Source organism: Camelus bactrianus, chromosome 22, assembly GCF_048773025.1.
Source record: "Camelus bactrianus isolate YW-2024 breed Bactrian camel chromosome 22, ASM4877302v1, whole genome shotgun sequence".
Taxonomy (NCBI): domain Eukaryota; kingdom Metazoa; phylum Chordata; class Mammalia; order Artiodactyla; family Camelidae; genus Camelus; species Camelus bactrianus.
In genome coordinates, this window is record NC_133560.1 from 26,137,318 (window position 1) to 26,160,371 (window position 23,054).

The 23,054-nt window shown below is 40.8% G+C and overlaps 1 protein-coding gene across 2 annotated transcripts; it reads left to right on the plus strand.

The window, feature by feature from the left end:
* The first annotated feature begins 622 nt into the window (after positions 1-622).
* LOC105078310 (uncharacterized) lies at positions 623-20,445 on the plus strand. 2 transcript variants are annotated; one of them, XM_074350838.1, is made up of 4 exons: positions 623-799; positions 1,450-6,547; positions 17,703-17,763; positions 18,171-20,445. In XM_074350838.1, the coding sequence occupies exons 2-4, from the start codon at positions 6,055-6,057 to the stop codon at positions 19,651-19,653; spliced, it is 2,037 nt and encodes a 678-aa protein (XP_074206939.1). In that variant the 5' UTR covers positions 623-799; positions 1,450-6,054; the 3' UTR covers positions 19,654-20,445. The 2 variants fall into 2 exon arrangements, with proteins under 2 accessions (XP_074206939.1, XP_074206940.1); XM_074350839.1 differs by lacking the exons at positions 623-799; positions 1,450-6,547 and adding exons at positions 9,172-11,280; positions 16,643-16,769.
* Positions 20,446-23,054: the final 2,609 nt, after the last annotated feature.

The window sequence follows — 23,054 nt, forward strand, 5'->3', positions numbered from 1 at the left end:
GCTTATGTGACGCTTCATCAGCAGGGCACAGAAGAGAAACACAAGTTAAGCACAGAGAATTGCACCCAGCTGCACAGGCAGACACAAAATGCATGTACAAGCTTAAAAGTCTACAAGTGCAATCATTGCCCCTCACGAATTGTGAGGATACCCAACCCATCCTGGGTTCTGACATTCTGATTTCCGGTAATTCTCCTTCCACCTCTTCATTATAACCCACAAGGTTCAGTTCTCCTGATGACCACATCTACAAGCCAACGGCAGGTCTCTTTCACGGTAAAGAGTTCTATTTCTTGTAGTGTTTCTGTATTTCTTAACCAGTCAACATATGAAAAAAAATGCTGTTTTATTAGATTCTTGTTTTTTTATGTCACTGACACGTTTTGAGTGTTGAGCCCCAATCCCATTTTTCCCATAAGCCCTGTGGTTCTCATTGTGTGATTTTGCCTAGCATTGGTTAGGAACACCTGTGAACTTGCTTGAACGCGAACACCCCTGGAGCAGACAGGTTCCCGCCCACTGATGGAAACGGGCTGTTTGGTCACGTGACCTCATGCGCCTGTTGTCACTCAGGGAAATTGGGGGCGGGTATTAGCGAACTGCCCAATCAGGGGGGCAGGAGGGGAAAGTGGGTGGAGCGACGCTCAGCTGGTGCTCGGATCACAGCTCACTCCCGCTTGATCGCCCCGGGTGCCTCTCCTGCTGAGTCCTTTGAACTTTGACCTGTACTGGCCCGAGGAGCTTAAGGGACGACGCCGGGGGACACCAGAAGCCGGGGGACACCAGAAGCGAGGAAACAGTGAGTGTGGGGTGCTTGGTGTCCCAGGAAGGGAGCAGGGGTTGAGCTGAACTGGCCAAGGCTATACCTGTGCCCTCTGCGGTCCACTCCAGAGTCTGTGGACCCAAGTCTGCTGGGGGCGCCACTCTGACCTCAGCCCTCTCGGGCTCGCAGTGTGGGGGCTGGGCTGGCAGCCGAAACCCCGCGCATCCTGTCCCTTCACTGCGGGCTGTGACTTCGGCCCAGACCCCGAGCCTCTCTGGACACCTCTGCGCCGGCAGCCCCGCGTCTCCCTAGATTGTGCGATCACTACCGGGAGGGTCATCAGACTCGGTGTCTGGGTTTTGTGCGTGATCTTTGGGGTCCCAGTCCCATTTTTCTTCGCAAGGAGACCTTTTGCCTCCCGAGTTTTCCAAATGGTTGCGAAGCAGAGTCTCAAATTCACGACCCGATCCCCCTCACAGCCTAGCTCTTCCTAAGGGACTGGGAAGAAATCCCTAAATATCCAGATCCCAGCCCGCCTTCCCAAAGCCAAATTCCTCTCTGATTCACAGCATCATTATCAAGTATTTGTCCTCAGTGGCGTATTTCAATCAGAAGCAGTATTTTGTTATCATTTTCCCACACCCAGTGAATGGCTCAGTTTTAAAGGTTTATTTTTTCGTTTGTAGATATTTTACCCGCGAGGAAAGCAGAGAATAACCACGTGGAACTGCGTTGTATGAAATCCTTGTGCCTCTCCTCCCAGAATCTTTCCTGGGCACAGGCATCCCATATCCTATGGGAAGTCCTTTGGGTGTAGGCTCCTCTTGGGAAACTTTGGGTGATCTGTCCCGTCAGAATCGCCCCTCCCTGGAGTTGTCACCCTAAAAAGCTTTATTCGCCTTTTAAATGTCTCCGTTTTACAATAAATGTAAACTGAAGAAAGAGGTGAATTTCAGAAAAGTAATATATCACGGTATTGCATTGCTTGTGTTAAAACTTGTTTCCCTTTTCCCCCCTTGCCCTTAGAGGGTGTTTCTGAATCTGTTACTCATTTTGAGTGCTTTCAAATGTAATTCTAGGGCTTAGACTTGCAGAGCAGAAGGGCTCAAATATGATTAATTGTTTGCAGAACAGTTTCTTGCCATGGAAATAATAACTAACATCATTGTTTTCTGAAAGTTGTAGACAGCTGTGAGTTTCCTTGTGCAATCTTCCCTCCGTCCTTTACACGAAATCCTGGATTTGAGTGATTTTGCTGGATTGTTCAAACACTGGGTTTGTGTCATTTCAAATATCAGTGCTGGTCTGGAGCTCCTCCAGGGGGAGTAGAAGCCTGAGGTCAGTGTCTCCATGCTAAGGCCCCCTTGAGTCTGCAAAAGGATAGACTTGAAGGCCCAGTTGGTTCTTTCTTAGAAATTTATTTCCTAGTTCTGTAGAAATAATTATATTAGATGTTCTCTGTCATTTAATAATATACTTGTGGACTAAAAGATATAAGTGCTGTATAAAATCAGCCAATTATGTTAAACTAGCATATCTGCCTTTATTGTTTGTCATTAGCCTGAATAGAAAGGCCTTTAAAATTGATTTTTTAAAGACAGCATTTGAATGCATTTTGTTTGGTATTGTATTTATTCAATAAAGTAATTAGTTTAAAAAAAAAAAAAGAAAAACTTTCCTCCTGCTTGCAGTTTCTGAAAAAAAGTCCAATTTGCTCCTTATCCTTGTTTCTCTATAACTAAGATTTTTTTCCCTTAGCTTCTTTCAAGATTTTCTCTGTCTTTGATTTTTATTGAGTGTGAATATATATTTCTAGGTGTGCATTTTTAAGGTTTTACCCTGTTTGGTGATCTCTGAGCTGCCTAGATCTGTGTTTTGGTGTCTTTTGCTAATTTTGTGGAAAACCTCACTCATTATTGATTCGCCTGTTTGCTCTGTTCCTATCTGCGCCTTCATGTATTCCCACTATGTGTATGTTACACCTTTTGCAATTGTTCCAAAGCTCTTGGATTTCTGTTCTTTTTATTCGTTTCTTATCTTTGCATTTAGTTTGGAAGGTTCTAGTGACATCTTCTCAAGCTTGTTGATTCTTTTTCCTCACATATTTCCACTGCAGTGATAAGTGGCCCCCCACCCCCACTGCCAAGGGGTTCTTTATTTCTGTTCAGTTCTTTTGTTTTTTATTTCTTTAATTTCCCTTTTGGCTCTTTCTCAGAGTTTCCATCTCTGCATACATGACCTATCTCTTCTTGCATGTCATTTTTTATTTCCACCAGAGCACTTAGCATATTAATCATGGTTGCTTTAAATTTCTGGTCTGATCATTCCAACATATCTGCTACCTCTGAGTCAGGTTCTTTTGCTCATCCTATCTCCTGGAGATGTGTTTTTTAAGTCTTTCATGGTACCTTTCAATTTTTTGTTGAACACCAGACGTAATGTACTGTGAAAAGGAACTGAGTTATACAGGCCTGTAGTGTGAGGTTTTGGGTTTATCTGACTTAGGGTTTGATATGTGTTGATTATTTGCTGTGGCTGCCATATCTTCAAGTGTCCTTGCTTTTGTCTCCCATGTCATCTTTGGGGGGTAGTCCAGAGACTTGTAAATAAGTTCAGAAGCATACCGTTCTTGCAGTGTTTCACTCCATTATTAGACAGGAGGCTTCGTGATGTTGTGGTACGTTGAGGTTCCATAGTCCCATGATTGGGTCTCTGTCTGTGATGGTGGGCTGTGGCCTTCTGTGATAGAATGAGAAAGATATTTGATCTTCGTCCATGGTTCCTAGCAAAGACCTCCTAAAGCCCCTGGAATTTCATGTGTGGTAAGAGTGATCAGAGCATCTTATGTTCTAATGAGGCTGATGGTTTGCTTGCCCCTAGATGGCTTCAGGATGGGGTTGGTCACCAGGAAGTCTAAGCTATGATTAAAGCCTTAGAACGTTCAGCCCAGCCCCCAACCTAAAACCCCCAAGGTAGGAAATTCCATCAAAACCTCTAAACCTTGGGATTTGGAGGGATCTGAATTGGTGTGCTGGTAGGCTGTCATGCCTGGAGGGGGCTTGGAAGCTCCCTAACCCCTGTCCCCCACTTCACCCTGTTCAATCTTTCCATTTGGCTGTTCCTGACTGTATCTTTTATAAAATAAACTGATGGTAACAAGTAAAGCATTTTGCTCAGTTCTGATAGTTGTTCCATCACATAACAAACATGAGGGATTATAGGCAACCTCTGAATTTGTTGTCGACCATGCAGAAATGTGTGTGACCTGGGTCCCACATTTGCAGCTGACATCTGATATCAGGGGCAGTCTTGCAGAACTGAGTCCTGAAACTGTGAAGTCTGGTGTTAACGCTGGCTAGTGGTAGAATTGAACTGAATTGTAAGACACTCAGTTGGAACTGGAGAGTTGGAGAAGTGGTTTAGGAAAACATGGTATGTGTTTAATGTTAGGAGTTTTTTTAATTTATTTTTTCAAAAAGGCTATCAGTCTCACAAGTCTTTGTAAGTTCCCCCTCATCCTCGTCTTAGGTCAGGCAGAAAGGCTCCGGGGGTCTCAAGTTGGCAATTTTCCTCCCACCATGTCAGTTAGGTGCTGGTAAAACAGATTCTTTGAGGACAGGCATTGTTAAGAACAGAATGTGCTGGGCACATTTCAAAATTGCTGTTTTTCTGGCTCGCTTTCCAGTTTTGGAAACAGCCCTGTGATTAATGCTTTGCTAGATCTGAGTTGTTAATTTTAAATTTGTTCGCTTTTTCTGGTGAGGCTAGGACTGTCACCTTCTAAGCTCTTTACGTCTGATTCCATTTTTTTTAGTGTTTGACTGCTGACAGCTTTAAAAGCCTCACCCTGCCTTCTTCTCCTGGTGTCCCACATCTGTACATGGTGACAAGAAGGCCTAGGTGCTCACTCCTTTGGTGCTAGCAAGAGATTAAATCCCTGGAAGCCCCTGCCTCTGTGGGCAAAATCTCACCCTAGCCCACCCCCTAATCACAATGAAAAACTCAGGCCAGGCTCCTTCCCTTGTTCTGTCAAGGCATCTCCCAGCTGCCTGAGAGGCCTGCCCTGCCCTCCCCAGACACTTTAACTATGAAAGTAATAACCTCTTTCACACATTCTTGGCAGTAATGTGCTGTCAACCGGATCTAGGGTGGGGCCCATCTAACACAGGCGGTTACCGTACAGTTATAGAAAGGATTAGGTACACTTTGCTTAATTGTTCTATTGATAAATACTCCAGATTTTTATGTATCAGTCCATGCCACCCTTTGTTTTAAAAGGTATATATGATGATGAATTTATGTAATCCATTTTTTTCTAACTAGACACATGGTTTGTTACTAATTTTTGCTGCCAAAACTGTGAATGGAAACTCAGATTGCCACCTTACAGGGCAAACAAACCTGTACAAGTTATTTTCCAAACTGAATTTCTTCTTAAAATTTTTACCATAAAATATATTCAGGAAAAAGTGTACAAAATGTTTTGTGGTAAGATTTAGTAGTAATAGAAACATCCTTGGAACCATCATGAATATTCATAAACGGCCAGTGGGCAGTAGTTAGAGCGACCTGATGTTCTAGTCCATGACTCAACTCAGTCCTGCCCCAAACATGACCATGGTTGTGATTCTTTGTTTAGCCTTCATACCTTCACCATGTATTATTTTTCACTCAGCAATGAGCTTTCAATTTTAACCTCCTTTAATCTTTCAATAAAATCAGTATTTTTTCTCTCTTTTTTAATTAACTTTTTTTTTTAAACGGAGGTTCTGGGAATTGAACCCAGGATCTTGTGCATGCTAAGCATGCACTCCACCACTGAGCTATACCCACCCGCCCCCAGTATTTTTTTTAATTTCTCATTTTTTATTGAAGTATAGTCTGTTTACAGTATTAGTTTCATGTGCACAGTAAAGCGATTCAGATATACATATATATACATACATACATGTATTTTTGATTCTTTTCCATGACAGGTCTTTACAAGAAATTGAATATAGTTCCCTGTGCTATACAGTAGGTCCTTGTTGTTTATCTATTTTATATATAGTCGTGTGTATCTATTAATCCCAAATTCCTAATCTTCCCCCTTCCCTTTTCCTCCCTGGTACCACAGTGTCAACAAATCAGTATTAATGGAATTACATTAAAAATGTTTCCTGGTGGTTTCTTTGCCTCCGTGTTTCACACATGCTAGTATCTGAAGCTTCAGCCCTGGTCTAGGACTGTGAGGTTCGTCCTCCCACCAGAGCCAAGTGCCCCGGAGGCCTGGGGACTTTTCAAAGTACCAAATGAGTGGGGATGGGGAGGGCTGGACAGATGTCTCCCCTAGGAAAAGGCCAAAGGTCAAAGTGGAGCCAGACTCATTACGTATGACGAGGTCAGTTTTAAGTGTCTGTGAAGAAGGGCCACAGTTCTGTGAGGCCCTCACACCCTTATGGTTCCAGGTGATGCTGGTGGAGAGGACAGTTCCGGTCCACTTCCGGGACAAGGTCGGCTCAAAGACTCGACCTCTGACCTGCTGTCACTCAGGCACGGGGGGGCGGGGCCCTGTGAACTGTCCAATCAGGGCAGTCGCAGGTTATTTTACGTGGCGGCGCCGCTCGGGTGACGGTGGACGGCGTGGACTACGTGCTCGGTGCCGCTCGCTCTGGCCGCGACTACATCACCTTCTGCTGGCTTTAAAGGCCCCAGGTGGCTGCGCCACGTTTCATGTTGCGGTGACCTGCACTTGCCGCAGCAGTCGTAGGGTGGACGATCGGAAACCCCTGAAGCCGAAAAATGGTGAGTGTGCATATCGGGTGCTGGGAGACAGTGGGGCTGGGGGCGCCCGGGGGGCTGATGGAACCGGGCCTCCTCGCGGCCAACTCCGGAGCCTTCCGACCGGAGTCGGCCGGTGACGCGGCACGCAGCAGGGGCGGGGCTGGGCCGACAGCGGGGATCCCTCGGCGTCCGGTCCCGTCCTGCGCATCCGAGTCTCCCCCAAATTGTCCGGTGGCCATGGGGAGGGTCACGGGGCAATCGTGACTTGGTCTCCAGGGTTCGTGTGTGGGAAGAGGGGCTGTGATCTGTGGGATTACCCCCTTTCTTTCCAGGGAAATCATTTTACCCTCACTTTTTAAAGTGTTTGAGGAGGTTCTCAAATCCACGACCCTGTCTCCCCAAGCCTAGCGCTTCCTAGGTCAGACAATCCTTAAATTTCCAGATTGCCCCCCCCCCCAATTCCCAAATGCCATCTTTCGCCTACCCCGTTCATAGGTTCAATATTAACTGTTTTCCTCTGTGGTACATTTCAAACCGGTGCAGGCTTTTGTTTATCACTTATTCACAGAGCCATGGATGGCTCTTCTTAAAGATTTATATTTATAGATATGAGAGGAAACCAGAGAATAACCACCCGGAATACGTTGTATGGAATCCAGGTGACTCTCCTCTCAGAATCTTTCTTGGTCACATTCTATGGGAAGACCTTTGGGTTGGAGGGTCCTCTAGGGAAATCTTCCTGAATGATCTGTTTTTTCATCACTGCCACTTTGCGTTTCGTACTTTGAAAAAATTTATTCACTTATTTGAGGCTTAGTTTTTCAATGAAGTTAAATTTTATTTATTCAGTAGACCTCGAGAGACACTATAAAGTTTTTCCAAAGAGGCAATAAAGGTGAAATTTCAGAAAAAATTGCATTATTATATGCTGTTTGTTAAAAATACTGTTCCCCTTTTTCTTACCCTGAGTGGATGTAGTTATGTTCTGAGGTCTGTTCTTTTGGGTGATTTCAAGTAGCATATCACGGCTTAGATTTGCAACATCTAGAAGTGTTCCAGTATGATTAATTGTTTACAAATCAGTTTCTTTTTTTGGAAATAATAAGAAACTGACATCTTTATTTTCTGATAGGAATAGACATTTGTGAGTTTTCTTGTTGAACAAATAAAATTGCCTTATAATTTTCGTTCCTCCTTTACGCATAAACACTGGGAAGAGTGATTTGGCTGGATTGGAAACACTGGGTTTGTCATTTAAATTATCAGTGGTGATCCAAAGTATTGTGACTGGGGAGCAGAGGCCTGAGGCCAGTGACTCCAAAAAAAAAAAAAAAGCGCCCCTTGAGTCCATGATGGGGGTTTTCTTTGGCCTGGATGTTTTTACATGTTTATATTTGAGTTTTGCATCCATGATATAGGTGTACTCAGAGTGTAATCTATGTATTGAAAAAGTCTGTGTTCAGGAGTTCTGTGTCATGGAGAAAGGGTTTATGAATTTGGGAGTTTGAGTCAGAATCTTAAACTGCATCTGCTTGAGAGCTTCCTCACTGTGAGTATGTGAGTTTGTTCCATGACTGTTTAGGGTCTACCCCCTTCACCAGAGACGGGCCCGCCTTAGGGGTTATATCTCAGCCTGGGGTATCCAGACCCCAGGCCTGGAATTGTTTTTAACTTTCTAAATGTGGGTTTTCCTTGTTAACTGTGGGCAAGCGGGCTGAGCTGATTTGAATATTTGTGTTTCTCTTCTTTAGGTACCTTTATCTATTGAATATTTCAGTCCTTTAAGTCTAGTTTCCCTTAGCAGTTTGCAATTTTATTTGCTTGATAAGTGTATAAGATTTTTGATTTCTTAGGCTTTGAAAAGTAAGTTGATTGAAAAATGTGTGTAAGGCAAGGAAATCCTGGAACCACACAGAATTTTTGTTCCTTTTAGGCATCAGAATCTCAAGCTGTGAGATGGGTGTGCTTAAGTTCTCAGGCACATTTTTCATTTTTAGATCAGTTTTTGTGTGTGCCCATAGAGAACTTTGATATTTAAAAGGCTGTACAATTCTTAAGGCAAATGAATTTCTACTTGGATTGATGAGTAGAAAAAACTATTGAATTTCTGTTTTAATTGATATGCAAAAAACTACTCAGACTTGGGGAAATCTTTGAAAATCCTAGCAGGTTTCTTCGTGGATTAAATCCAACCCCCTAAGGCATTATAATATGCTATTCATTCCTGACAATATCCCCAGTGTGAAATATAGTAGAGGGACACACTCTGATGTCACTTGTCCTTTTAGCTAGACATTTGAAATTTTTCCCTTATTATAGTTTGCAGTTTTATACCCATTAGTGTTTAAAGAATTAAATCTTAGAATGATTTCCTCTGTAGAAAAGTTTAAATTAAATTTAAAGTAGCAAAAGTTAATTAAAACAGACTTTTAAAAAATTGTATCATTTAATTATTTTATTTTGGCAGAGGGGGAGGTAATTAGGTTTATTTACTTTTGGAGGAGGTACTGGGGATTGAACCCAGGACCTTGTGCATGCTAAGCATGCACTCTTATCACTTGAGCTATACTCTCCCCCCAAAACATACTATTAAACAGTAAAGTATGTATATAAATTTCTCTGTTAGTTTTAAATAATGCTTGTAAAGGATTTAAAAAGTCATAAGAAACTACTAGACTTCCAAAAAGTTGTAAGATATGAAATGATGAGATTTCAGGTTTTTTAGAATATTTTAGGTTTACAGAAAAAGAAAGTACAGAGAGTTCCCACTTGACCACTCTGCATCCACATAGTTTGTGTTATTTTTTTACATCTCATATTATGGTGGCATATTTGTTACAATTGATGGATCAATACTGATGCATAAAAGTCCATTGTTTTATATTAGCATTGACTCCTTGTGTTACACAATCTATGGTTTTTGCCAGGTGTATAATGACATGTGTCAATCATATCTATATCATGTAGAATAGTTTCACTTCCCTAAAAATACCTTGTGCTCCACGTATCCATTCATCCCATCCTCAAACCCCCAAATCCTTCACAAGCAAAGATCTTTTTACTGGCTCATAGTTTTGTCTCTTCCAGAATGTCATATACTTGGAATCATGAAGTGTAGCCTTGTCAGAGTGTCTTCTTTCGCTTAACAATATGCTGTTAAGTTTACTGTTTTGTTTGCTCAAATCATGCTCAGAGACTGAGGTTGCCTTTGCCAGTAATTTATTTAACACAGATTCACTACAGGAATTATGATTTCTAATATTTCATAAGCCAATAGCAAACAGGGAAATGTCTCTTTATAAGCCAGTAAAGAAATAACATACCTCAAACCAATGATAGATTAATTACATTATTCTTCCAGTTAAAGGGAAGATGAAAGAAATAAAGTCCAAATGTAGTTGAATTGTACCTTTATATGAATTCTTGGTAGAGTCAGTCCTTCCAACTAAAAGCTGGGTATCAGATGCCAGTTTAGGTCCGTCCCTGGTGGGAGATGTAGCTACTGGGTGAAGGCACTAGTGTTGGCAGGCAAGGCAGGCTGCTCCTAACGAGGTTATTCCAGGGACTGTTACATGGCTTGCCCCACTGCCTATGAGGAGTAGGCCCACCAAGGCAGGAACAAATGCCCCTTCTCTTCCTGAGAGTGCCTCACTGGAAGGTTTAACACCAGTGCTGTCCAAGAGTAGCCTGGCCACAGCCAGAGCAAGTGTCGCATGATCGTCCTAGAGCTGTTTAGATCAACAGAGAGTGGCCTTGCCCAGACCAAATGCTCTCAGTAAGTTCTCACAGATTCTTGGTATTTAAAGTTTAAATGTCCATCACATGAGTGTTGCTCCTCCATATGTTCGTATTAATGATAAGCACAATTTCATCATCATCAAGATGTCATCATCTTGACATGGCCTCCCCAGTGTAAACAAATTCACATTAAAAAAAAATTGAAGTATAGTTAGTTACAATGTGTCAATTTCTGGTGTACAGCACAGTGTCCCAGTAATGTATATATATACATATATTTGTTTTCATATTCTTTTTTATTAACGGTTATTACAAGATATTGAATGTAGTTCCCTGTGCTATACAGAAGAAAAATTTTAAATCTATTTTTTTGTATAGTGGCTAACATCTGCAAATCTCAAACTCCCAAATTTATCCCTTCCCATCCCCTTTACCCTGGTGACCATAAGTTTGTCTGCTGTGCCTGTGAGTCTGTTTCTGTTTTGTAGATGAGTTCATTAGTGTCCTCTTTTTTTCTTTTTTTAGATTCTGTATATGTGTGATATCATATGGCATTTTTCTTTCTCTTTTGGCTTACTTAGAATGATGATCTCTAGGTCCATCCATGTTGCTGCAAATGGCATTACTCTATTCTTTTTATTTTTACGGCTGAGTAATATTCCATTGTATAAATATACCACAACTTCTTTATCCAGTCATCTGTTGATGGACATTTAGGTTGCTTCCATGTCTTGGCATTGTAATTAATGCTGCTATGTACATTGGGGTGCATGTGCAAATTCACTCTTAGACCAAAACATTTTTACTTGAAACATAAACAAGTAGATCAAAACAACTTCACTTAAGCCATAAATAGTGAATTTGCAATAGTAAGAACCAATACACAACAGTTACCTCCTTGTCTGTTCATGGCCTGCCTGATAGCTCATCTCGTTTTATCACTGAACAGTATTTCATCACATGGATAAACCACAAGTTGTTCATTCTACCACTGAAGGATATCTTGCTTAATGCTGGTAAGTCTTGGCAATTATACATAAAATACCTATAGACATTCATTTGCATGTTTCTGTCTGAAGACAAGTTTTCAGCTCATTTGAGTAAATAGCAAGGAGTATAATCTAGGAGGTAGATTTTATGGTAGGGGTATGTTTAGTTTTATAAGAAACTGCCTGTCTTCCAAAGCAGGTGTACCATCTTTCATTCCCAGCAATAAATAAGGATTCCTGTAGATTCACATCTTTATCAATATTTGGTGTTGAGTGTTTTGAATTTTACCCATTCTGATAAGTGTCTAGTGATAATCTATTTGTTTTCTTGGCAATTTCCTCATGACATTTAATGTTGAGCTTCTTTTCATATGCTTCTTTAACATCCATATATGTTCTTTGGCTTAGGAAAATGTGGTACGTATGTACAACAGAATATTACTCAGCCATGCAAAGAAATGAAATAGTGCCATTTGCAGCAACATGATGGACCTAGAGAATATTATACTTAGTGAAGTAAATCAGACAAAGAAAAACAAATACTATATGATATCACTTATATGTGGAACCTAAAAAATACAGATGAATCTATATATATAATGGAAACAGACTCACAGACATAGAAAACTAACTTAGGGTTACCAAAGGGGAGAGGGAAGAGGGAGGGACAAATTAGGAGTGGGATTAACAGGTATAGACTACTGGATATAAAATAGATAAGCAACAGGCATTTACTGTATAGCACAGGGAATTATATTCAATATCTTATAGTAACCTATAACAGACTATAATCTGAATCACTATGCTGTATACCTGAAACTAACACACTGTTGTAAATCAACCATAATTTCAATTTAAAAAATTGAAATATGCAAGAATTACCAAAGTGTGACACAGACATGAAGTGAGCAAATGCTGTAGGGAAGGTGGCACTGACAGACTTGCTCGGTGCTGTGTTACTACAAAAACCTTCAATTTATTTAAAAAAAAACAGTATCTGCAAAGCACAATAAAGTGGAGCACAATAAAATGAGATTGCGCACGTAGGTCTTTGCTTTGTGATACCAAAGGCTTACATAGAATATCTTATAACAGTCTGTTTTAAGTTGATAACAATTTAAGTTTGAAAACATTCTAAAACTCTATACTATTGCTGCCCCCTCCCATGTTTCTGATGTCACAATTTATATCTTTTTATCTTATATACCCATTTACAAATTACTGTAGCTATAATTATTTTTCCTATTTTTTGTCTTTCAACCTTCATACTTGATTTGTAAGTGATTTACCCACCAAATTTACATTAGATTGTTCCAAATGTTTCCTACAGATTTACCATTAATAGATTTATCCTTTAATATGTTTTTCTGTTACCTTTTGTTTTGCTGAAAGTCCCTTCAGTGTTTTTTGCAAGGCAGGTCTAGTAGTGATGAACTTCTTTAGCTTTTGCATGTCTGGAAAACTTTTTCTCCAATTTTGATGGATAGCTTTGCTGTATAGACTATTCTTGGTTGGCGGGGTTTTTTGTTTGTTTGTTTTTATTCAGCGCTTTGGATAAATCATGCTACTCCCTCTAGCCTGCAGAGTTTCTGCTGAGAGTCTTATCAGGGTTCCCTTGTATGGAACAGGTTGTTTTCTCTTCCTTTCTTTAAGATTCTCTCCTTGTCTTTAACTTTTAACACTTTATAATGTGCCTTGGTGTGGGGACTTGTTGGGTTTATCTCTTTTGGTACTCTCTGGGCTTCCTAAATCTAGATTTTGGTGGTGTTCCCCCACGTTAGGGAAGTTTGTAGCCATTATTCCTTCAGATAAGTTTTCTGCCATTTTCTCTCCCTCTTCTTCTTTTGGGACTCCTATAATATAAATGTTGTTGGTCTCGTTGATGTCATCCTGTAAGTTTCTTAAGCTGTCTTCATGCTTTTTTTTCTTTCTTTTTGTTTCTCTGATTGGATGAGTTCTACTGCGCTGTCCTTATGTTCACTAATCTTTTTTTCTCTTCATCTAGTCTGCTTTTGAGCCCCTCTTTTGTATTGTCCAGTGCAGTTACTGCACTGTTCAGCTCTGTGACTTCTGTTTGTTATTTCATTATGTTTCCTCTCTCTTTGTTGAAATTCTCACTTTGTTCATCCATTTTTCTCCAGAGCTAGGTAAGCATCTTTATGATCAGTGTTCCCTGTCATCTCCTTTTTGATTGATTTCTTCTTTTTCTGAGGTTTTTATCTTGTTCGTTTGGAACATATTGCTCTGTTTCTTTGTTTTGTGTGACTCTCCTGTGTTGGGTCCTATGCATTAGATGGAACAGCCACCTCTCCCAGTTTTGAAGGATTGACTCATGTAACCTTATCATTCAACCCCGCCCTAGTTCTTGGTTGTCTCAGACTCTTGCAATTATCCAAGATTATTTTATTTTTAGTGATTTCCAGTATTTGAGGGTGTGCCAGGACCTGTTAGTGCCCCAAAGGGGAGGATCTCAGCCAGCACCTAGATTCAGGCTGATTGGAGGCCAGACCCTCAGGCAGCAGCTTTTGAAGTATTCAGTACACCTTTTTAAGAAAGACCGGGAAATAGGTGTTTCTGTCTGCTCCTTTGTGCTGAGCCCTGGGGTGATAGCCAGTTAAGAACTGTTTCATTCTTTGCTATTGTCCCTTTGAACCTGTGAACACAACCCTGCTGGCCACCATAGCCAGGCTGTCAAGGAACGTGTCCTTTCGGCAGCAGAGACAAAGCTGGGGCACCAGACATAAATACACTCCTTTCTCAGAAACGCCAGTGTCCTGAAGTGGGGCAAAGGGGGGGGGGTGTGAAGATAGCGCCCATCATCCTCCCCAGTTTCCGGAGAGGATGCAGTTGGGCCCTAGATGTGAGCTTGATCAGAAGCCTACCTCTCAGGCACAACTGTGAGGATAAGCTAGTAGGCCTCTTTCACAGATACTGGTGACCTGGAGCAAAGCCAAGGGAGGGCACAGAGATGGTGCTCTCCAGCTTTCATTCCTGGAGAGTGTCTCAGTAGGCCTCTAGGTGTGTGTCAAACAGACGCCTGCCCCTCGGGCTGAAGCTTCCGGACAAGCAAATAGGCCTCTTTCACAGAAAGATTAGGGGTGCGTTTCAGTCTCATGACTGTTCTGTGCCTTGGGGGTGGTAGCCAGCCAAGACCTGTCTCTCAATTTGTTACAGCCCCTTGGGACCCATGAACAAAGGCCCCGCTGGTCACCAGAACCAGGTGATTTGGGTGGTGTCCCCTGGGCAGCAGCCACCAAAATTGGGGTCTGGACTGGTGTAGATTAATGCCACTGTGGTCTAAGAGCATATTTTGTATGATTTCTGTTCTTTCAAACTTGTCAAGATGTGTTTTATGTCCCGGAAGGTAGTTTGTCTTGTTGAGAGTCCCATGTGAACTTCAGAATGTTTACTCTGCTATTGGTGGATGCAGTGGTCTGTGGCTTTCAGTAGGGCCAATTGTTTGATGGTTCTATTCAGTTCAGTTCTGTCCTTCCTGATATTTTGCCTCCTAGAACTCTTGTACTACTGACATTCACCGGACGGGAGATGCTGATGAGCAGAAATGGATTGATCTATTTCTCATTGTGTTTTTATCAGTTTTTGCCTCATGTATTTTGTCACTCTGTTATTAATGCACATATGAAGAATTGCTGTATTTTGGAGATTAGACTCCTATGTATAATTTCCTCTTTATCTCTGATCTTTCTTTGGTCTGAAGTCAGCTTTGTCTGAAATAAACATGCTCTTCCAGCTTTCTTTTGATTACTGTTGGAATGGTATGTCTTTCTCCATCCTTTTACTTTAAATTTGTGTCTTTATATTTACATCTTGTATTTTATGTCTTGTAGACAGCATATAATTAGGTTTTTAAAAAAATCTGTTGTTCTTCATCTATTTTATATATAGTAGTTAGTATCTGCAAATCTTGAACTCCCAATTTATCCCTTCCCACCCCCTTTATCCCCTGGTAACCATAAGTTTGTTTTCTATGTCTGAGTCTGTTTCTGTTTTGTAGATAAGTTTGTTTGTGTCTTTTTTTTTTTTTCTTCAAGATTCCACGTTAGTGATATATGGTATTTTTCTTTCTCTTTCGGGCTTACTTCCTTAGAATGACAATCTCTGGGTCCATCCCTGTTGCTGCAAATAGCATTATTTCATTCTTTTTTTTATGGCTGAGTACTGTTCTACTGTATGAATATACCACATCTTTTTTATCCAGTCATCCATTGATGGACATTTAGGGTGTTTCTATGTCTTGGCTATTGTACATAGTGCTGCTGTGAATATTGGGGTGCCTGTATCTTTTCAAATTAGAGTTCCCTCCGGATATACGCCCAGGAGTGGGATTGCTGGATTTTATGGTAAAATAGTCCTGTAAAGCTTGTGCAGCATTTATTGCAGACTCGGTTTCTCCATTCTCTGTGACCCATTTCATGGGGCTTGGAAGTTATTCAGAAGTTAGAGGTCAGACAACTTGGCCTTATGTGACAGGCTAAAGACACAACAACTTCAACCTCCACAAAAACCCTATACACAGTGAGCCTCAGGGCTGCTTCTCACCGGTTTTTAGCACATATAGGCAGACATGCTGAAATGATAAATGATGAAAGATCTCTTCAGTCAAACCCTGAGCGTGTACCCTGGCCCTTGCTAACCTTGAGGAACAGGTTGAGAGCTGCATATCTACTATATATAAAATAGATAAACAGATTTCTTCTGTACAGCACAGGGAACTATATTCAATTATCTTGTAGTAACCTATAATGGAAAAATAGGAAAATGAAAAAAAATACATAAAGGTAAAAAAACTTACCAGAAAAAAAAGAGTATTTTAATGTAGCCAGGTGCATCTGGCTACTCCTGATCACCTGGAGTACCTCAGGCCAGTATGGTGAGGTGACCCTTGTTACAAGGTGGATTTCCACAGGCCTCCTGGACTTTCATGTTTGGTGATGGGCATAGAAGAAAAAGCTTCCAGTTCTTCACTGTGCTTTATTTATTAAAAACTCAGGCAGACTTGACCCCATACATCATGGTGTGCTGCGTTAAATGGTAGGTAATAGGGAAGGAGATGAGTTTTTCTCACGAGAAATTGATGTGCTTAAAATGACATTTGTTTCATTTGTGTAGCATTTCTCTCATTTCTCCAAGGCGCTCTAGACCCTGCCATTAGAGAGCAATGACATTTCAAGTGACAGTAAAGATGCATAAATAATTTGCATGTGTTCATTTTGCTGTTAAATTTATGAGTAAGTTTCTGATGACCAAGACATTAATATAAATGTTTGAAGATGACAGAATCATACATGACCTTCCTGTAAATTGAGTATAAATCCCCCGTGCTGTCAGAATCACACATCTTACTTAAATCGCAATTGGGATGTTTTAGGACTCAGTGACCTTTGAGGATGTGGCTGTGAACTTCTCCCTGGAGGAGTGGGCTTTACTGGATCTTTCGCAGAAGAAGCTTTACAGAGATGTGATGCAGGAAACCTTTAGGAACCTGGCCTCAGTAGGTAAGGATGACAGCATTCCTTCACTTCTTCAATTAGGGAACAAGTATTTCTTGCCCATCAACATTGTTCCATGATGTGGAATGTAGGAAAAGAGTCCCACAGTCCTCCCTTATCCATGGGGGATACGTTCCCAGACCACCAGTGGATGCTTGAAACTGCAGATAGTACTGATTTTTCCTATATCCACATAGCTACGATAAAATTTAATTTAGAAATTAGGTGCACAGTCAGAGATTAATAACAACTGAGAATAGAACAATTATAATACACATGCACTTAACTTGTATGATGTAACTTTTGCAGTTTGAGATGAGACAGCAAACTAAGATCAGTTTCTTTTTTTTCACCATTTCACAGAAGATTCATTGTTTACTGTAGATCTTAGCAACGTCAGCTTATGAATTTTTTTTCTTCCCTTAAGCTGAGAACTTTGATCTTTTCACTTAAAGGAAGCATTTTTACAGATTCTCTTTAGTGTGTCTTAGTTGCCAGCATCGCTGTTCTTGCACTTTGGGCCATTATTAAGTAAAACGAGGATTACCTGAACACAAGCACTGCGATACCACCACAGTGATCTGATTATCAAGATGGCTGCTAAGTGACTAACAGGCAGGTGGCATATACAGCACGGATACATTGGATGAAGGGATGATTCATATGCTGGGCAGGACATCGCAGGATTTCATCATGCTACTGAGAAGGGCACACAGTTTAAAACTATGAATTGTTCATTTCTGGAATTTTCCATTTAGTATTTCAGACTCCAGCTGAGCACAAGTAACTGAAACCATAGAAAATGAAACTGGATAAAGGGGGGCTGTTGTACGTTGTTAAATAAACTATGCGTGGTCACACCTCATCATGGACCTAGAATCGAATCATTTTTTTATAATTTCTAATAATTTGCATTATTTTTCTGGGCTTGTATTTTAGGAGAAAAATGGGACAATCATAACATAGAAGATTGGAACAAAACCCAGGGGAGAAAACTAAGGTGAGTCACACTCACAGTAGACAGCAGTGTCCCACACTAGAATCCTAGATGTCATAAATTTTTAAAAACCAGCAAATAAAACAAATCTAACGCCAGCTTCAAATTTATTTATCCTTAAATTCCTTTCACCAAAAACATTTACTTAAATGTGACATAGACGTTCAGTGTTTACAACTTTATTCACTTTTGGAAACAATATTGAGAAACCCCATATGTTAATAACACTGTTTTCATTAAAGCTACGGGTCAAATTTTCTTAAGAGCTTTCAGTTTATTCACCCTCAAATAATTCAAAAAGGGCAGAAAACCTTCACTTTTGCTGTAAAATATAAAAATGTATTATACTATAATATTCTAGTAATGTGAAATTGTTAGAGAAATCATTAACAATTTCTCATTTTTTACAGAAGTCATATGGTAGAAAAACTCTCTGAAAGCAAAGAAGGTGGTCAACACGGAGAAACCGTCAGCCAGATCCCAAATCTTAATCTGAACAAGAAAACTCCTTCTGAAGTAAAACCATGTGAATGTAATGTGTGTGGGAAAGTCTTCACGCGTCCTTCATTCCTTAATAGGCACATCAGATCTCACACTGGACACAAACCATATGAGTATCACGAATATGAGGAGAAGCCATATAAATGTAAGGAGTGTGGGAAAGCGTTCAGTCACCACAAATCTGTTCACAGACATGAAAGGACTCACACTGGAGAGAAACCGTATGAGTGTAAGGAATGTGGGAAAGCCTTCACATGGCTCACAACCTTTCGAAGACACATGATAATGCACACCGGAGATGGACCCTATAAGTGTAAGGAATGTGGGAAAGCCTTTAGTTGTTCCACTTCGTTTCGAGCACATGAAAGAACTCACACTGGGGAGAAACCGTATGTGTGTAAACAGTGTGGCAAATCCCTCAGGTCTCCTCTAGGTTTGCGAATACACGAAAGAAATCACACTGGAGAAAAGCCCTATGAATGTAAGCAGTGCGGTAAAGCCCTCAGTTGCCCCAGTTCCTTTCGAAGACACGAAAGGACTCATAGTGCAGAGAAACAATATGAATGTAAACAGTGTGAGAAAACCTTCAGTTCTCCTCTAGGTTTGCGAATACATGAAAGAATTCACACTGGAGAGAAACCCTATGAATGTAAGGAATGTGGGAAAGCCTTCGTTTCTCATTCAAGCATTCGAACACACATGATAACTCACACTGGAGATGGACCTTATAAATGCAAGGAATGTGGGAAAGCATTCATCTGTCCCAGTTCATTTCGATCACATGAAAGGACTCACACTGGAGAGAAGCCATACGAATGTAAACAATGTGGCAAAACTTTCAGTTGGCCCAGTTCCTTTCGAATACATGAAAGAACTCATACTGGAGAGAAGCCCTATGAATGTACAGAATGTGGGAAGACATTCATTTATCGCACAACCTTTCAAGGACACATGCGAAAGCACACTGGAGAGAAACCCTATAAATGCAAAGAATGTGGGAAAGCTTTCATTTCTCCCTCAAGTGTTCGAACACACATGATAACGCACACTGGAGATGGACCCTATAAGTGTAAAGAGTGTGGGAAAGCCTTCAGCTTCCCCAGTTCGTTTCGGATACACGAAAGGACCCACACTGGAGAGAAGCCCTATGCGTGTAAACAGTGTGGTAGGGCCTTTAGTTGTTACACATCCTTTCGAACACATGAAAAAACTCACACTGGAGAGAAACCCTATGAGTGTAAGGAATGCGGGAAAGCCTTCATTTATCGCACTACCTTTCGAGGACACGTGAGAATGCACACTGGCGAGAAACCATACAAATGTAAAGAATGTGGGAAAGCCTTCAGTCGTCCCAATTCCTTTCGAAGGCATGTACGGTCTCATACTGAATAGAAACCTCTTGAACGTAAGCAGTGTGGGGAAACCAGTTGGCCTTCATTTTTGCATATGGAAACTCCCACTGGAAAGAAATCTTATATAAGATATACGAGAACACTGTATAATGTTCTAGAAAACAATGGCGCGGAAGAATAATTGTAAAAGTTGTAAACCTATTGTCATAAACTCAAAGAATTATTTTGAGTTATATTGTCTCATTATGAGTGCCTCATTCTTAAAGCATATCTGTCAACTGTGGATATTTACTGCTTACTTTCAAAAATGAACCCTGAGGTGAGATAATTCTGTAAGCACTCTAGGCAACACTGTGTAAGATTACAGGTATTGTTTTGTTCTTAAATCAGTTAACTTTTTTTTTTTTCCTGTTTAGGAGCTTGTTTGATCCAGGGTTGAATTGACATGTATTTCTAATATGCAAGTTGTTTAATTTTTACATTTTGATTGTCCTGTAAGTGTGGGGCTGTTGATACATGACGTTTTGGTATCTGTTGGGGTTTTCCTGTTGGCCTCCTGTAGTGCTGGGTACTGGCTATCCCTCACCCGTTGTATCTTCCATCTTTCTTATGAAAAAACCTACCATTGGCCAGAAGAGCCTCATTCTGTTTTCCTTGCTAGTAAAAGATGGCATAAAGTTGTAAATATGCAAAGTTTGTCATAGAGTATAGTCTCATGTGAATTATTTCCATATTTTGCCCTTTGCTCTTTGTCATTTCTTCTGGCTGGGATTTGAATGAGACTTTGCATTAAGACAGACCTGTCACTGGACAATAAAATGTAGAAGATGAAGATGGCTCTCCTAAATTGTTTTGTCACTTGGGTAGTGTGACATTTTCTAGAGTCTGTTTCTTTTATGGTTGCATGTGAGAATTCACCTGTAGCCTCACTCACATGAGATCTGGAATGCAGAGGTACAAGTGGCATTAGGCAGGTTTCGGAGCCACCGTGCAGGGTGATGGGCAGGCGTAGGAGTTTAGAGGATACTTGCTTCCAGCCTGTTTTCCTGATACCTTGCCCTGCCAATCAAGAGCATCCTTGAAACCACAATCAACTGGTTGACATCCCATTTTCTCAGAGGCTTAGGTTTCCACACATATCTTCACAAGCTCCACATCAAAGATACATCATGTTTTAGATTTTCCTGCAGGCTTACATGTGAACACCAGGCAACTAATTCAAACTTTCATAGTTTGGAGTATCTCTGATGCTTGGACTGCAGTCTTCTCTAGATTGTATTCATGTAAGGTCTAATTTGTGCGGTAAACACCTCATTCTGGTAATGCTAGTAGCGACCACGTGTCCCAATTCCACTATGACAGCTACAGTTGAACAGTCCAAACAGTTGGAGTTCGTGCCTCTACTGCACCGTGCAGTGACTGCCCTGACCCAGTCCTTCCACGTGGGAATTGGCACCTTCCTCACATCAGGCCAGTTGTTGGATGTTTCCCATTGCTCACAGCTGCACAGAATTCCTCAGTACATTTTCAGTTATGTTTATGATGAAAAATTATATTTTTGTTGAGCAAAATCTGTGGTTGTTGCAGAAAATTTTCATTAACTGTTTCCATACAGTCTGCATACTAGCAAATACTGTTTCTAATTTCCCGAGCACATGTAGTAAAATGTCCTGCTGTAACTGTGGATTTTTCAGATCAGCTTTGTAATTTGGTCAAGTTAGTCGTTATACATTCTCACTCAATATTAACTTTGTATATACATAACCAGGTATTTTTTTCTCGGATAAATTTTATTTTTTTAATTCCTTTATAGTTAACAGTTTCTGTCTTGAAACGAATTTCTCATTTGTTTTGTCAGTGTCATGTTGCCAGAACCCACCAGGATCACACCAGCAGTCAGTGAGAGTGGTGCCATGCAAGGCAGTACTAAGAATGACCGCAAACCCTAAATGACTGGATTTATCAGCAAGAGGCTGCTCGAAAGGACTTGTATGATTTGGGCTTTTGCTGGATAAGCTGATTGCTATTCAGGGAAGCAAGATGTACTGATGCTGTGAGAAGGTGAAGTTAATTCTATCATAGGTAATCATAATTGTTGTTTTCTGAAAGACAAAATGCAGTGGAGGCTAAATCTGATTCATAAGAAGCTTCAGTCTGTGGCTATCAAGAGACGAGGAATCTTGGTCATTTTTACGATTTGGAATTATCTCTTTTACCGTTTTTAGAGACTATGGTTTCAAAACACCCTTATTTTTGTCTTGATCCATTATGATCACTGAATAGCTCTGTCTGGTGATGGAAGTGTTTGATGTTTTCCTCTTCAGCATGATAAAAAAAAAAAACAAAAAACAACCAAAAACCCAAGGCCAGCACCTAGTGCCCTGGGATATCTTTTGCCTTTCCTACTCATTATCTAAACACTGATCTATTTCCTGTGGTGTACTGGATGGATGCTGCTTACACAGTGTCGCACGGAAAATATACAATTCACTTCTTATTAACATACATGGTACCTTTAATATCTCCTTTATGACTCAGCTGAGGGCTATCACTTTAGGTAAATTGTGAGAGAACACTAACCTAGCAGGAGAGAAAAATAGGACCACTGTTCTAATTAAGCATTTCTTGCTCAGTGACTATACTCTTGATGCCATTTCAATGTGCCAGGCACCGTAGATTCAGCACACACCCAACAAATAAGGTGCTCTAGGATTTGGACACAGAGGCATGAAACAAAGAAGTTGCTGCAGTCCTGGTGCTCATATTGTTGTGGGAAGAGAGAGATGGTTAACACATGTTAAAGCTTTGGTTTATAAGATGGAAATTAGAGCTTTGAGGGAAAGTAAGTAGTGACATGGGAGAGGAAGGGCTGGGAGTTGTGTGTATATCTTCCATGAGGGTAGGAGCCTCAGGGAGTGATGTCATTACTGATCCCTTGAATTTCTACCGCCTTGACACCATTACAGGAACTGTGTGGGTGTGGAAGTAAACAGAGGACAGCAATGTAGGCGCTCCTGCTTTCCCTGAGTCACAGTGTAGATTCCCCACAAAGGTAAAGACACAGACACGTACGGTGCATCTTCAGTTTTGCAGGTTTCTGTGTGCAGTATGTGATCATGAGTTTGGACGTGGGGTTTTGGGAATTCAGACTTCCCACTGATTTGGATCATGGATATTTGTGGCATCTTTTTGTGTTTAACCTGATTTAAAAGGATTTTCATTTTCCTTTAATTATTTCAACTTTTACAGTATTTGGCATTTTCATTTTGCTTGTATACTGACTGACACACTATATATACCCCACTGAGCCCTGGCGTTCCCTCCAGTCTGAGAAGAGGTTGTGTGCCCCTGCACTGTTGTAGTCCATCCTGAGTTTATGAGTACAGTGATATTTATGCAGGTCTCCCGTGATTTCCTGGTGGAAACACCAAAAAGAGCTAG